This window comes from Paroedura picta, chromosome 5 (assembly GCF_049243985.1).
Source record: "Paroedura picta isolate Pp20150507F chromosome 5, Ppicta_v3.0, whole genome shotgun sequence".
NCBI lineage: Eukaryota > Metazoa > Chordata > Lepidosauria > Squamata > Gekkonidae > Paroedura > Paroedura picta.
In genome coordinates, this window is record NC_135373.1 from 28,782,192 (window position 1) to 28,797,820 (window position 15,629).

Sequence of the window (15,629 nt, forward strand, 5' to 3'; positions counted from 1 at the left end):
ATAAATATATTTGAGCCAAAAAGGCTTATCCCTCAATGGAGAGGGTGTTCTGGGAATCTCTTCATCTGGCAGCGTTTTCTTTTCTTTGCCCAGAATGCTTTTCTCCATGGCTGTAGAACGCTGAGACCAGACAACAATTAAGCAGAGAACAACAATAATAATCAGAATGCCGATGGTCACTGAAAAAGCCAAGAACAGCTTGTTGCCATATCCATTTGCTGGAATTCCCGCATTTGTTAACCGTCCTGAAGGCTTCTCCCGTTTTGGTGTGCTTCCTGTGGTCGTATCAGCCGCATCCAAGGAGGGAAGAAAATTCCATAGGGAGGAGGTTTCCTTGACGTGTTTGCTAAAGAGTTTGATGAGGTCTGTTTTAGTGATGAGTTTTGCACAAGCCGCCCAGAGTGTGGGAGACGTGCAATCAATTTTCAGGATGCGGATCATGCGAGAGATCAGTTTCCTGACTGGGGTATTTGGGAGGAGGTCAGTCAACTTCTTGTTTACCTGACTTTCCAAGGCTTCACCCTCACCCTGAATGATGGAATCTTCATGCGGCAAGAAGCCCGAAGGGGGAGAAGCAGAAGTCTCCTGAGGGGAGGCCTCATTCAATGAGGGTTTTGCGTCACCTGCCGAGATTTCTCCTGCAACGTGCGGAGTTCCCTGCAGGAGGGTTTTCAGCAGCTCTTCTTTCGTGGATCTCTGTGACTTCCCACCACCCACTGGGGGAGCTGCCAACAGCAGCTGCACAGTGCCACACCGAGGGGGAGCCCCAGCCATGGCAGCCACTGGAGAGCACCAAAGGTGAGCCAGCAGCAGAGCGGAAGGGCAGCCCCTGAGGCAGCAGCCGGGGAGGAGGACGAGGAGCCACGGACTGGGACGGGTCTCCAGTCCAGGGGTTGGGGACAGCTGCTATACGAGAATAAACAAGAACGAACCACCCTTTACTTCATTTATTTAATAACATTAATAGTAGCCTTGGGTTAGGTTTTTTCTTTCTCTCTTTGTAGGCCTCCTTGGCCGCCATTGTCTCCGAGTCGATGCGGGGGAAGGAGCAGGGCTGCCGCGTCACAGCCGCACAGCCGCACAGCCGCCCAACTGTCCGTTCTCCCGGCTGCTGGATCGCTGTGGGGGGGGGGGGCCGCGCCGCTTTCTCCCGCCTGCTCCGACGGCCGGGAGCCACCTGAAGACTGCTGCTGTCACCGGGCTGCGCCGTCCGTTTTCGCCTCAAGAAGCCTCTCCATGGCTTCCAATGGCCGGGGGGCGGCTGAAGATCGCTGCCGTGGGCGCCCGCCACCCTCCCGCCTTCTCCCCGCCGCGCTGGAAGAAGCCTCTCCATGGCTCGCGCTGGGGGGGGGGCACGCCGCCTTCGCCCGGCTGCTCCAATGGCCGGGGGGCGGCTCAAGATCGCTGCCGTGGACGGCCGCCGCCCTCCCGCGTTCTCCCCGCCGCGCTGGAAGAAGCCTCTCCATGGATCGCCGGGGGGGGGGGGGGCCGCACCACCTACTCCCGGCCGCTCCAATGGCCGGGAGACGCATGGAAATGGCTGCCGTTGCCGCCCAGGGCCCTCCCGCCTTCTCGCCGCCGCTGCAGCGCCCTTGCAGCTTTAGGATCGTCGCCCCACTGCACCTGAGCTAACAAACAACCACGGACGACGCCCACAAGGTCATTAAAAACTAAAATGGGCTTGAAATCTAGTAAATCAATAAAGGGACAGCTTAGATGTCCGTCGTTGCAGCCAACAGTGGCTCAATGACAGAAGATACACCATCTTTGACTACCAGCTACAGTCATCACAAAACCTCCATAGTCAGAGGCAGTGTACCACTATGCATGAGCTGAGAGATGGGATAATTCTGCTTTAAGAATCACATTGGATCATCCTTTTAAAAGCCATGACGAAACAACTGAGGTCACAAAAGCAGAATAAAAGCAGAGACACGTTAGCCTCTATGGCTGCCTGGTAGACCTACCGAGTTCTCATCACAGGCTTAACCAGCATACTAGAAGAGGCGGACCGCTGCTCAGATCTAGCAGAGCTTCTTTTCCATCCACGCCTTCCCAAGGGGAGTTTTATCAAGGGCCATACCTGAACATATCACCGACAGGCCACATTCAGAAAGCAGCCATCGGAAAAAATGCCTAACTCACAGAAAGTGTGTGTGGGGAAAACAAAAGGAGGTTTATTATTATCGTCGTCGTAAGTGAGTAGATGCCTGAGATGGGCAGGACCGAGCCGTGCGTTTCCTACACAGCAAGGGACCCGGCTGGACATTTCTAGGCGGACCGGCAGGTTGCTCTGCTAACTGGGAAGAGGAAGAGGGCCGGCCCCTCAGTTGCCATGCACCAGGGTGACAAAGAGCGTCAGGGAGCTGAGGGAAAGGAGGCCCGTGATGACGGCTTTGACCAAGAGCGCCGTCCAGCTGCCCAGCAGGAAAACGTGAACAAAAGACCTGTAAAGAAAGAAACGGAAAGAGGTTGGTGAGGGCCGAGGAGAGAAGGAGAGCATGCCGGGATAACCTCTGGCTCTTGCCTGCTGATATGTAAGAAGAAGAAGAGTTGGATCTTATATGCCGCTTTTCTCTACCCGAAGGAGTCTCAAAGCAGCTTACAATCTCCGTCCCTTTCCTCTCCCCACAACAGACACTCTGTGAGGGAGGGGAGGCTGAGGGAGCCCTGATTTTATTGAAGAAGAAAAGTTAGGGTAGTGATTAGGAGTGTGGGCTTCTAATATGGTGTGCCAGGTTTGATTCCCACTCCTTCTCCACATGCAGCCAGCTGGGCTGGCCACAGCACTGATAAAGCTGTTCTGACTGAGCAGGAATATCAGGGCTCTCTCAGCCTCACCTCCCTCACATGGTGTCTATTGTGGGAAAGGAAAGGGAAGGTGGCTGAAAGACGTTTTGAGACTCCTCCAAGCAGTGAAAACCAGGGTGTAAAAACCAACTCTTCTTTTAAAAAGAGGAAAAAAACCCCACAAAAATCCCCCAAACAAACCCTGGCACACCCCCTCATCAGTCTAAGGAGACGACTGACAAGCCGACACAGATCCCTGATCCCACTTCTGCCCCAAAGCAACCGGTCACTCACTCCATGAAGAAGGCTTTGTAGACACTGATGCCCAGGAGGAAAGTGAGAGGTAGTCGGTAGTGTTTGGGTAAATCGTAGCGTGTAAACATCCACACCAGAGCAGCCGTAGCAATATAGTGGACCTGGGGAGGGAGCGGCAAGGAGGAGACGGAAAATACAGTGTGACTCCCAAAGAACTGTCTAGGACACCATCCAGAGATCAGCACAGTTCATACTCAACATTACATCTCTATATGACTTCTTCTAAAAACCTGACACCCGGAGCAGCTACAGATTAAGAATTTAAGAAGAGCCCTGCTGGATCAGACCCATGGTCCATCTAGTCCAGCATCTTGCCCCTCACAGGGGCCCACCAGTTCCTCTGGTCAGCCAACAAGGGGGCATACAGTCTAAGGCCTGCCCCTGATGTTGTCTCCTGGCTCTGGGATTCAGAGGCTTTGTGCCTCTGAAAGTAGACATTCAAAAGGTGAAGCAGTAGTAGAGCAAATATATAAGAGCCCTGCTGGATTAGACCCATGGTCCATCTAGTCCAGCATTCTGCCCCTCACTGTGGCCAAGTAGTTCCCCTGGACAGCCAGCAATAGAGCAGCGAGGCCTTCCCCTGATGTTGCCTCCTGGCCCTGGAATTCAGAGAATTAGTGCCTCTGAAAGGAGAGGTTCAAAAGGTAAAGCTCCTCCTAGTAGAGCAAGTATCTAAGAAGAGCCCTGCTGGATCCAACCAGTGGTCCATTGAGTCCAGCATCTTGTTTCACACAGTGGCCTACCAGTTCCTCTGGGCAGCCAGCAACAGGGCAGAGAGGGCTGATGTAGCCTTCCCCTGATGTGGCCTCCTGGCTCTGGGATTCAGAGGTTTAGTGCCTCTGAATGTGGAGGTTCCCCTCAGTCACCATGGCTAGTAGCCCTTGATAGAATTATCCTCCATCAATCTAAGTCCCTGTTTGTTCCTTAAAAAAAAAAACTTTTTCTCAATTCACTATCTTCGGCAGGGCATTTCTGGAAGGACGTTAACCACACAATACACTATTAGCTAAAAGCACTACCCATCTTGCAAATACACCAAATTTTTAAAAAGTCCAGAAAAATTCCAGATATTATTATTATTATTTGTCCCCTGCCACCTCAGAAGAAGTTCCCTGTAGGCTGCAGCCAAACTGTACTCACCAGACTGATGTTGGAATCGATACTCATCTGGATGTACTTCCAATCAAACTCGATGCCGCGAGCACCCACCCACAGCGGGATGCACCTGTGGGTGACACAGGAACTTTCAGAAGACGCTCATGCAAACAGGGACACCCAGGGAGCTTGCAAAGAGAAAATCCCACCCCCAAAAGCACCTGCCAAGAAGTCCTTGCCCAGCAGGGACCAGGAGCTACCTTTGAACGCACAAGGACACAAACATGAACCCATGAAGCTGCCTTCTACTGAGTGAGACCTTTGGTCTATACAGGAGAATATTGCCTGCTCTGACTGGCGGCTGTTCTCCAAGGTGGAATCTTTCCACATAAGCAGCAATCTGATCCCTTTAGCTGGAGATTCCAAGGATGGAATCCGGGACCTTCTGCATGCCAAGGAGATGCTCTACCACTGAGCCACAGACTCTTGACAAAAGCAGTGTTTGAGGCACACAGTGAGCTGTATGTAAGTTAAACATTACATGATTCTTTTTTTGCATTGGAGATGCCAGGGATTGAACCCGAGACCTTTTAACATGCAAAGCAGATGCTCTGTCACTTGAGCCAGGGCTCCCCCCACCCCCACTTGCCACAGAGGACTCCCTAATTAAGCCTACATGCCTACACTCCAGATCCACAAGGACTCTGCTTGATGCTGGGGTGCAGCCCTAGAAAACACTAGAAAGAAAACTCTTGAAACCCATATGGATTTGGAAGAATCTGGCTTCAAATCCACCTTCTGCCATGGAGGCTCACTGGGGGGAGGGGGGGAGCCTTAGGCCAGTCATTTTCTCTCTGCCTAACGTGCCTCACAGCAGCCTTTTTAAACCTTTTGATCATGGAGGAGACCATGAAATGTTTTTCAAGCTTTGAGCAGCCCCGGAACCAGGCTGGAAGTGATGTCACCTGGCCACACCTCCCTGCCATGCTCAAGAAGGACAGAAGGCGGAGAGAGAAGGGGGACCAGAGCAGTTATGGATTAAGAACATAAGAAGTGCCCTGCTGGATCAGAGCAGTGGTCCATCTAGTCCAGCATCCTGTCTCACACAGTGGCCAGCCAGTTGAGGCAGGAGTCGGCATCCATGTTCCGCCCCCTTTCCCAGGCATGGAAACCACGTAAGAACGCCACCCCCAGGTCAAGGGAAGAGGCTAGTTCCTGGCATTCACAGCAATGCCAGGGATAGCTGGTAGCTGAGTCCATTAAGACAGGATCGTCCAGCTGTATGTCACATGGTTCAGCCTGCCTCAGGAGTTGGTGAGCCCCCCCTCAAGCAGCAGATGGACAGATTCTGGATGCTTAGGCTGATCCTGCATTGAGCAGGGGGTTGGCCTAGATGGCCTGCATGGTTTCTTCCAACTCTAGGATTCCGTGACATAGAGGTAAGGCCAGGGAGCCCCTAAGGAGCTCTCACTTCAGTCAGCCCTGGTTGGGAATCCCTGCCTTGCAGGGTTGTTGTGAAAATAAAATGGAGAGGGAAGAAAGCTCCTTGGAGGAAAGGTGGGCTATGAAAATGCACAACATGCAGAAATGTCTCACCGGGACATGATGAGTTCTGCCGTGGCCCACCCCATGGCAGCCACCATGATCTTGTACTCCCCCTTCCCCGCATTCCGGGACATCACCAGGTGCAGCCCAACCAGGTCAGCCAGATCCACGGTCGCTTTCATGAACTCCTGGCACAAGACAAGACAGAAAGGCTCAGAACAGCAGGTGGGAAATCCGCCCTGGGTCTCTGCCTCCCTGGACTCTCAAACCCACACTTCTCTAATAGGGCAGTGTTGCTCTTTCTAAATATGCTGCAGGACCCCTAAAAGCATTTGTGCTGATACGGCAGCATCCACCAGGCATGATAACTTATTCCTGCATGTTTATGTACCGCAGTTCGGTGCCACTGCCAAAATAAACCTAGAACAAAACTGGAGTCCAGTGAGTTTTTGTGTGCATGCAGACTTCATCAGGTATTCTGAAAGAGAGCATCCTCAGCCATTGATTACGATAATGTTATCCGTTCAGTCATGTCTGATCCCTCAACGATTCTATAGGAAAGTCTCCGCCATGCATCCCTGTCTCTGACTGCTTCTTTTACTTGGTTCATGGTCATCCCTGTATCGGCTTTGATCGTGTCGAGCCAACGGATCCTTTGGCGACCACGTTGCCTTTTGCCGCTGACCACGCCGAGCATTCATGATTTTTCTAGCGAGTTTGATGTGTCCAAAGTAAGTGAGCTTTAGCCATAATATCTTGCCATCTAATGACATAGTTGGTTTGCTCCTCTCTAAAACTGTCTTGTTGGTAACTTTGGCTGTCCATGGTATTCACAGTATTCGTCTCCAACACCATAATTCGAAAGCATCTATTCTCCTCCTATCTTCCTTCTTCAGAGTCCAGTTTTCACATCCATAGGTTGTTATGGGTCATTACATAGAGGTAAAGAGAGGGAGAGTGGGCAAGTTTAATGGCCAGGAAGGGCTAGCTGGAGTCAAGATGCAAGAGGAACTGGGCAATTATAGCTATGGTTGGATTAAGGCCATTTTCAGGATCTGTGAATGGCAGAGAGTCAGCATACAAATGTGAGAGTTAATGCACAGAGTTGAATTTTGTTGGCCTTGAGGCTGCCCCTGCACTCAGATTTCTTCTCATGTCTGTTTGTGAACTCCTGTATTTGTATGCTGATTTACAGCCATTAACAGATCCTGACAACTGCCTTAATCCAAACTCAGCTGTAACTGCCTAGTTCCCCCTGCATCTTGACTACAGTTAGCCCTTCCTGGCAATGAAAAAACACACACCTCCCTGTTCTACCTATCTGTAATAGTTAAGGAAATTCTGCTTCACTGTATCTGAGGAAGTCAACAAGCACACGAGCTCATACCTTGAATTAAACTCTGTTGGCCTTAAAGGTGCCACTGGACTCCCAACTTTGTTCTAGGTTTATTTTAGCAGCGGTGAGGAGACCAAGTGTGGTGTCGTGGCTAAGAGCGGGGGGACTCTAATCTGGAGAGCTGGATTTGATTCCCCGCTCCTTCTCCACATGTGGACAGCTGGGTGACCTTGGGCCAGTCCCAGTTCTCTCAGAGCCTCTCAGCCCCACCTACGTCACAGAGGTAGGTGATTATAAGCCGCTTTAAAATTCCTTCAGGTACTGAAAAGCAGGGTACAAAAAAACAACAACCCAGCTCTTCTTCTCCTCGATCCAATCTCAGCTAGTACCATCCCATGATTTAGGTATCTTCACTCTACCCAGCTCTTTCTAGCAATATTTTGTTTCACTGTATCTGACACTGTATCTGACGCCTGCTTGTGCACAAAAGCTTAAACCTTGAATAAAACTTTGTTGGTCTTAAAAGGCGCCACTGGGTTCAGACTTTGTTCTGCTGCTTCAGACTCACATGGCTACCCACCTGAATCTAAACCAGGGGTAGTCAAACTGCGGCCCTCCAGATGTCCATGGACTACAATTCCCAGAAGCCCCTGCCAGCATTTGCAGGGCCACAGTTTGACTACCCCTCCATCTGGAGGGCCGCAGTTTGACTACCCCTGATCTAAACTAATCCTAGAATATTCTGTGCACACCCCAACCCACCCAACTGTGAATTCTGGCTGGACAGATTCAACAGCGGGCCTCGTCTGACGCTCACATTCTTTTCATTTTTTAAAACTGAAAATGAATGATAGTTACAGGGAACCAGCCACCTTGTCCAGCTTCACTCCCATTCACAGGATGTGAAAGGCAAAGGCTTGTCCCATGCCTTGTCATTCCAAAACATAATAAAATATTATTCACTGTTCATTGAATTTATCTAAACTTGGCGAATTACATCTTATGGAACTCTGAGACGTCAGTTTCTTCCACAGGGCAATCTCCTGGATAGGGCTTAAGCTGGCTGTTTTTTTTATTAGGGGGGTGTGTGTGTTCATTTTTATTCCAATTACCAGTGATCATTCCTTTATGTTCCGCTTACCCCAATGAAGTCGTAGGCGCCTGCTCCGCCCTCCCAGGTGGGAAAGAACGTTGCTAGAAACAGCATCTATAAGATGAGGTTGGCAACCGACACAAAGAAGAACCCAAGTTATAATACAGTAGCTATCAAGAAAGAAAAGATGGTTTCCTAAATCTTCAAATTCATCCAAGCAAAGAGGGCCGCCTAGGGTTGCCAAGTGCCGTGGTCCAGGCACAGGTCCCCCGCTTTCTGGATGCACCTTGCCCTCACCATTAATCCCATCCCCAAGGAATGAAATCCAGAAATTAACACATGCTAATGTCTCCCGGAAATGGTGTTGGCACATGGGGAGCAGGGGTGACGCTCTGTTTTGGGACAAAACTCTATGGTGAAAAAATCAACCCCAACATCACTTCTGGGTGACATTAGCATGTTTTGGTGCTCCTTGCTGCTCCTGGAATGTGCCCCTCCCCCCAATCTTCTGACAGCATCTGCAAAGGACCCGGCAGCCCTAGTGCTGTCCCAAAAAATCTAGCATGGTGTGATGCTTGACTAGGATCTGGAAGACTCAGGTTCAAGTCCTTCTCATCTCCACCCTTGCTATGGAAGCTTGCTGTGTGACTCTGCGTCATTTCACACTCTTTGTCAGTATCTATGCGAGCACCTAACATCCCGCCATGAACTTCTGCATGGATGTTTTGCTTTTGTGTGTTCTCTGCAGGAGAGGGACGGACCTGGGGATAGTTTTGAAGTTCATGTTTGTTTATAGTTTCACTTTGATCTCTGTTTAGTCTAAGTGCTGTGTCTGCATTGATAGATGGGTGCTGGGAGGAGAGGAAGCTTTGGTCTTATCTGCATAGTCCATGGGTAGTCAAACTGTGGCCCTCCAGATGTCCATGGACTACCATTCCCATGAGCCCTTGCCAGAAAAACGCTGGCAGGGGATCATGGGAATGGTAGTCCATGGACATCTGGAGGGCCGCAGTTTGACTACCCCTGGCATAGCCCTAGCTTCAAAGACAGGGTGTCCGGAGATTGGAATTGGCACTTGGATGCGACAAATGGGCCTGAGAAAGTAGGGAAGATGCTTTCCAAGGTGGGGATGCTTGTCGAAGCATGGAGGTGGAGTCCATAGGGAATATTTGTATTGCTAATCGGTCCTAACAAAGATTTTCATGGACTTGGTTCCTTTCTTCCTTAACAAATTGCTTTTGCTGAACGTGCCAAGCCTGCTTCTTGAGAAGTCGAATGAGAACCTGACCCTCTCCAGCCAACCCACCTCACAGGGCTCTTGTGAGGATAATACGGTGGAGAGGAGAACGGTCCCCGCTGGCATTAAGTGACGTAAATCGAACAAAATGAAATTTACCTTGCAGAGCTGGACAAAGAGGTAGGTGGCCCCAGCCTGAACACATCTCCAGAAGGCGTTGTACTCTGATCTGGAAACGTAAAACAAAGGTGCTGAGATAGATCCTTGCAAAGGCAACAGCCCACCGGCACTCCCTGGACCCCTACTTACAGGCCGCTGCACTTGTAGGTGATGAAATAGGGGAAATAGGCCAGGGCAAAACAATTGCCGAAGTGGAAGAGGGTCATCTCGGCGCCAGCCTGCTGGATTCACGGTCAGGAGCGAGGCAGGTGGCCAACGCCTCCCCGAGTGCCTTGGGTGTTCCTTGGGAAAGGGATGGTTTTGTCAAAGCATAGCCAAGAACAAGGCCAACGGCCAACATCCTCTCTGCTTATATAACCAGCCTGCACAGTACATAAGCGGGGACAGCTAAGGTGCGACAGGAAGTCCACACGCAACAGCCAGTCCTGGCTAGTCATTCCCCAGCATCTGGCAGCCGGAGGCATTTGGTCTCTTGGTTCAGAGATTCCACTCTGCCCTCTTGGTTAATAGTCAAGCTCAAGCTTATCCACCGTAAACACAACCAGCATCCCTTTGTAAATCTGCCTACGGCCGCGGCCACAATCATTTCTAGTGGCAGTGAGTTCCACAGGTCAACTAGTTCAACTGCTTCTTTTGGTCTTGTCTTGAATCTCCTGCCAAATGGTTTTGCAGGGTTGCCCTGCCATAAGTAATCCCCCTGGTTTTCTAACATATGATAGGTACAAACATGCAACAGCCCCAGCGACCGATCTATATAATGTTGGGAACAAGACACAGAGAAGAGCTTTCACTCTTGCCAGATGCTCAGCCTTTTCAGAACAGGAAAAAAAGATCCAAAGGAGTCTCAAAGCAGCTTACAGTTGCCTTCCTTTCCTCTCCCCACAAGACACCCTGTGAGGGATGCGAGGCTAAGAGAGCCCTGATATTGCTGAAGAAGAAGAGAGTTTGTTCTTATATGCTGCTTTTCTCTACCCAAAGGAGTCTCAAAGCGGCTTACAGTAGCCTTCCCTTTCCTCTCCCCACAACAGACACCCTGTGAGGGAGGTAAGGCTGAGAGAGCCCAGATATTACTGAAGAAGAAGAGTTGGTTCTTATATGCTACTTTTCTCTACCTGAAGGAGACTCATGGTGTAATGACCTCCCAGGAGACCTGAGGTCCCTGCAAGAGCATCCAGCGTTCCACACGGCCTGCAAAACGGAGCTCTTCCTCCAGGTCTGTGGTTGAGGCCAAGGTAGTGAGGAAGATCAGGGGAGCCCACCCCTAATGTGAGGCAGCAGTTGGTCCATTGTTATCATGGCCCCTCTTTCCACCCCTCCAGAGGTTAGTTGGGGGGGGAAGGGGTTGGGAGTTTTTGAGGAATTACTGCCATGTTGTTCTAGTTTTGTCATGATTTTGTTGTCTGTTATTAATGGGGTTTTATTGGGGGGTTTATTGGACAATCTGTAACCCGCCACAAGCCGGGCTTGGGAGTGGCAGGAAATAAATTAAATAAATAATAATAATGATGATGTGGGTTACAAAGTTTAGAATGCAATTCTGACTGCAAAGCCAGGCACTAAACAAGGTGCCAGACCCCGGGTCAAAAACAATTTAATCCCATTGAGTTGCAACCAATTTCTGGAAAGCTCTCACAGGACAAGAGACGTGAAGAGGTGGTTTGCCGTTGCCTGCCTCTATGGATTTTCTCAGTGGTCTCCCATCCAAGTATTAACCAGGGCTGACTCTGCTTAGCTTCCAAACTCAGACACATTCAGGTTAGTCTGTACCTGGGCTATTCAGGCTTCTGGCCTAGGATTACAGAACTGGAAAAGAGCACAAATGAAAAACCATTTTAGGCAAACGGAAGGATTTCTAAGAGAGATTCCAGCATGGAATGATCAACCTATCAGTAAGTTTTAATATCTTTAGGGAATCAAGGAATCAGGGTTTTCTCTTCTGCTACAGCAGTGGGTCTCAACCTGGGGGTCGAACGACCCTTTCACAGCAGGGCGAGCAGCTTGACTGGGGCGAGGACACCACCATTGCCGCTCCTCCTGAAGGCGGCCACCAATTTATATACAATTGATATACAGTCATGAACAATGGATCTTTGCGTCATTGGTTAGTTTCGGTTTAATGTCTGTGAAAGAACCCTTGCATAATGTTATGGTTGGGGGTCACCACTACATGAGCAACAGTATTAAAGAGTCGTGGCATTAGGAAGGTTGAGAACCACTGTGTTACAGGTTATTATAGCAAAAGGGGGAGGGCAATTTTTTTAGGGCACGGTAGCCAAGACTCAACTTTGGAGTACCTGTGTAGTGTGCAGAAGGCCCCAGGTTCCATCCCCAGCTGAAGGATCACAGGGAACTGGTGACAAAAGACCTGTTCCTGGAGAACTGCTGCCTGCCTAGTTCACAGGCTCTGTGTACAGCCTTTGGCCCCTGCTGTTCACAATGCTTTCCACCAGATATCATCCGCATCTAATGAAATGCACACATGAACCTTGCCTTTTACCAAGCCAGAACACCTGTTTCTTAATCTAGTACATTTTTCATCTTCCCACAAGGCGAGGGTGGTCTATGAGGTCCATGTTGACTTCACAACAACCCTGGCAGGTAGGCGAGACTAAAAGAAAGGTCACTTGATAGGCTTGGCAAGCTGAGAGTACATTTCAACACGGCCCTTTGAAGTGCTGGTTCAATAATCCAGCCACTGCATCAAACTGGGCCACATCAAACTCTCATCTATTTCACAACAGCACTAAGGCAGGCTAAGCTCCAGGAATAACATTGGCCCACCCCTGCCCACCAGCATTCATCTGCTTGCTCTTAGAAATGTTTCGTGCCTCTGTGCTGCAACAGAAAGTTTTTCACTGCCGGAGACCCGCGTCCCACCGCCCCCAGACCCCAATTCATCCCAGCTACTCACTGAAATGCACCCAGGTCCTCCTCCTCGGCTGCATTGACGCATGCGCACACCGCCGCCTCCCTCCTCCCGCCCTCTCCTCTCGGCGTCGGGGATTGTAGTTCGCGCTTGCGTTCGTCGCCGCGCGGCTCGGAGCTCCGCCGCACTACAGTCCCCGAAGTGCACCGCGCGAAGAGCGCTACTGCCCAGTGGGAACGGTAGTCCTTCATTGCGAGGCTCGCGTGCGGCATTACGCAACCCAAGGACTTGGAGGGGGGGAGGGAAGAGGGAGCGTTCCGAGCGGTGCAAGATGGGAACGCCCTAAATAGAAGTGCATTGTGGGGATTGTGGTTCTTCACCAAGCCACCTGGTGTTGCGCGTATGGCGTTAAGGAAACACTCGCCGTCCCCAGGGATTTTACAAAGGAGCTGTTTGTATAAATAAATAAAATTTGCGTGTGCGTCCGCATGCCTCAGTGGGTTTGGAGAAGTACAATTAAATTCGCCGGGAGGGGGGGGAAGGGGGTTGGAGGATGCAGGGCGAGGCGACAAAGAAGGGCTACATTGATGTTCGACCGTCTTCTTGAGGTTGCAGGTTGTCCATTGGGGGGGGGGGGGTGCTGGAGCATGAGGGTCCTGCAGCGCTTCCTCCCTCCCTCGCCGAGCATCACACAATAGATAATGCACTTTCAATGCACTTTAGAAATAGATTTCCCTGTTCTGCACAGGAAAATCCAGCTGCCAAAGCACATTGAAAGTGCATGATCCTATGTAGAATAAGAGAATTGGAAGGGACCTTATGAGTCATCTAGTCCAACCCCTTGCACTATGCAGGACACTCACATCCCTATCACTCATCTACTGTGTGTGGAATGGGTCAAGGCTGCGGGAATTTCTCTCTTCCCTCCCATCCCTACTCCTGATCTCAAAGCATTGAAAGGAGAGGATCTCGGGAGGGGTGTGGTGGAGGAGAGACCATGCCCAAGGACTGTTCCTCCTAGTCCTTCTGGTTGTACCGGCGCTATTTCAGCCCCAAACAGCTCTCCCCTTTGCCTTTCTTTCCTAGCAGTACAACAAACCCAAGGGTTCTGTTAAGTTACCGTTCCTGTTCAAATATTCTAGCTGATATGTTATCAGGTTCTATGTAACTACCCTATGCCCAGAGCCTTATGGAAGGGGCGGTATAGAAATCTAAATAAATAAAAAATCTGAGGAAGCGTGCATGCACAGGAAAGCTCACGCCTCGCATATATCTTGGTTGGCCTTAAAGGTGCCCCTGGACTCACATATTGTTGTGCTACTTCAGACCAGTGTGGCGACCTGCTTGATTCCTTTCTTGTAGAAGAAATTCTTCAGAGTGAGAATTCTCCTGTTTGGAAGCCCTAGTTGAAAATTGGCCGGGAGGTTTTGCGACTGCCTAATTGGCCCATGTTTCCAGGGAGGCACAGCAACACAAATTGCACAAATGGTAACATATCACTTTGGGTTTGCCAACTCCATGCTGGGAGATTTCTGGAGATTTGGGAGTGGAGCTTGGAAACGAGGGGTGTGGGCGTAGTGGCGATTTTAAATCAGACTTGTTGACAGAAAAGCACTCTCCCCATTCTCAGATGTGCTTTCATTATTTTGCCAAAGGACTTCAACTGCACATGTTGATATGGAATCATCTATTGTACTAGGATCCCACATCAACTGAGGATTTTAACTGCATACCCAAATGACAGGGGAGGGGGGAGAGAAAGAAGCGCTTTATGATGAACAGGCTGGAAGAATGTGGCTTTGCAAGATTGCTAATCCACTAATCTGCTTCTCAAACCAAGCCAGGCTAGTGCCTCGTCAATAAGGGTGCGTAAGGGAATTCTCTCCGCACTCGCATGAATCATCTGCTCCAATTTAGGGCACTGCTGCTTATTTCTCTCTGCAGAAGGATCCCTTCCTGCTGATGTGATCTTTTAAGTGGATCACACCCCACCTCCACCACTGTACTTCCGTTCCACATGGGGCAGAATGACCTTAAATGGGGCAATGGTAGTTGTAGTAACCAGAGAGGCCTGATGGTGTCACTAGAGAAGAACAGTTTCATTCAGTATTGATGCTGAGCTCTGGGGGGGGGGCAGGATCTAAATCAATAAAAAGATGCATCATGGCGTGAGCCTTTGGGGACTAAGGCAACTGCATCTGATGAACTGGCTTAGACTGGAGTAACTTTGCAAAGGGACTACATTGTAAAACGTTGGCCTCCTAAGGTTACAACCAACGGTTCCACTCCCCTAAGGAGAGGCTGTGCTCCTCCAGAAGAGAAGGGTTCTATTCAGGATTTAGGTAACCTTTAAGTCCAACAAAGATTTATTCAGGGCGTGAGCTTTCGAGTGCAAGCACTGTTTGTCTACTGGACTCTGATTTTTTTCAGGATTGTTCACCGAAGCCTTCAACTGTCATGACAAGAATGAAATGTGACAGATCTTTAGCCTCCGTGCTGGCCAGCACAGCATCTCCAGGAATGTTGGATCACCTTAAATGCTATCTTACTGTAGCATCTTAACCTTGCCTCTGTGTTGATTTCCCCAACAGCTGTGAATGATCTTGCTCTTAGCTGCTCCCGTACAGAAGCTCTTCCTTGCTATCATTGGCTCAGTCAACAGTTCCAACACTGAATTTTCTGAAGCGTTCCAGTCAGAGGACTCCGGAGAACCGTAAAGCAGCTCAGAACCCTTTCCCTTTCTGCTTCTCACCTTCTGGTTTGGACCCAGCAAGTTCAGTCTACTGCAAATCTTGGGGACTACGTTTATGGTAAATCCAAGCATTAGACTGTGCAGGAAGTCCATAGGATTTAAAGGTTATGGGTTCTGAAGGGTTAACAGGGCACAGCGCACACACCCCGCTGGAGGCATGGACTGTTTTTGCCAGATCCTCCGACTTGTGAAGAGATAGGGAGGCTGAACAATGGGCACTGTTGAGACACATGCAAGGGCAAATGCGCCCTGGCTGAGCCCAGAACTGAGGCCTTTCTGTCTGAGACATGACTCTGCACTTTAAGAAAGCTCTCAACAGCCACCGAATAGCTCTGTGAAGTGACCTCAGGAGGTCAGGCAAGATTCACCTATAGATTAACTACAAGGCAGGCAATTATTTTGCAGTTAGAGGCCCTCTAA

At 50.0% G+C, this 15,629-nt stretch overlaps 1 protein-coding gene across 2 annotated transcripts; it reads right to left on the reverse strand.

Moving 5' to 3' along the window:
- Nucleotides 1–2,155: 2,155 nt before the first annotated feature.
- TMEM147 (transmembrane protein 147) lies at nt 2,156–12,629 on the reverse strand. 2 transcript variants are annotated; one of them, XM_077336938.1, is made up of 9 exons: nt 12,503–12,592; nt 11,359–11,394; nt 9,721–9,873; nt 9,571–9,640; nt 8,223–8,288; nt 5,797–5,933; nt 4,246–4,330; nt 3,085–3,206; nt 2,156–2,447 (listed from the first exon to the last, which is right to left on the reverse strand). In XM_077336938.1, exons 3-9 carry the CDS (start codon nt 9,795–9,797, stop codon nt 2,327–2,329), a joined length of 678 nt encoding a protein of 225 aa, XP_077193053.1. In that variant the 5' UTR covers nt 9,798–9,873; nt 11,359–11,394; nt 12,503–12,592; the 3' UTR covers nt 2,156–2,326. The 2 variants fall into 2 exon arrangements, with proteins under 2 accessions (XP_077193053.1, XP_077193052.1); XM_077336937.1 differs by lacking the exon at nt 11,359–11,394 and having other exon boundaries at nt 12,503–12,629.
- Between the last annotated feature and the right edge of the window lie 3,000 nt (nt 12,630–15,629).

Coding starts and splice junctions, on each gene's coding strand:
- TMEM147 (XM_077336937.1), bottom strand. CDS start 9,797: ATGACCCTCTTCCACTTCGGCAATTGTTTTGCCCTGGCCTATTTCCCC. Junction 5,934..8,222: donor GCGCCTACGACTTCATTGGG/GTAAGCGGAACA, acceptor GTCTTGTGCCAG/GAGTTCATGAAAGCGACCGT. Junction 4,331..5,796: donor GCAGAACTCATCATGTCCCG/GTGAGACATTTC, acceptor TGTCACCCACAG/GTGCATCCCGCTGTGGGTGG.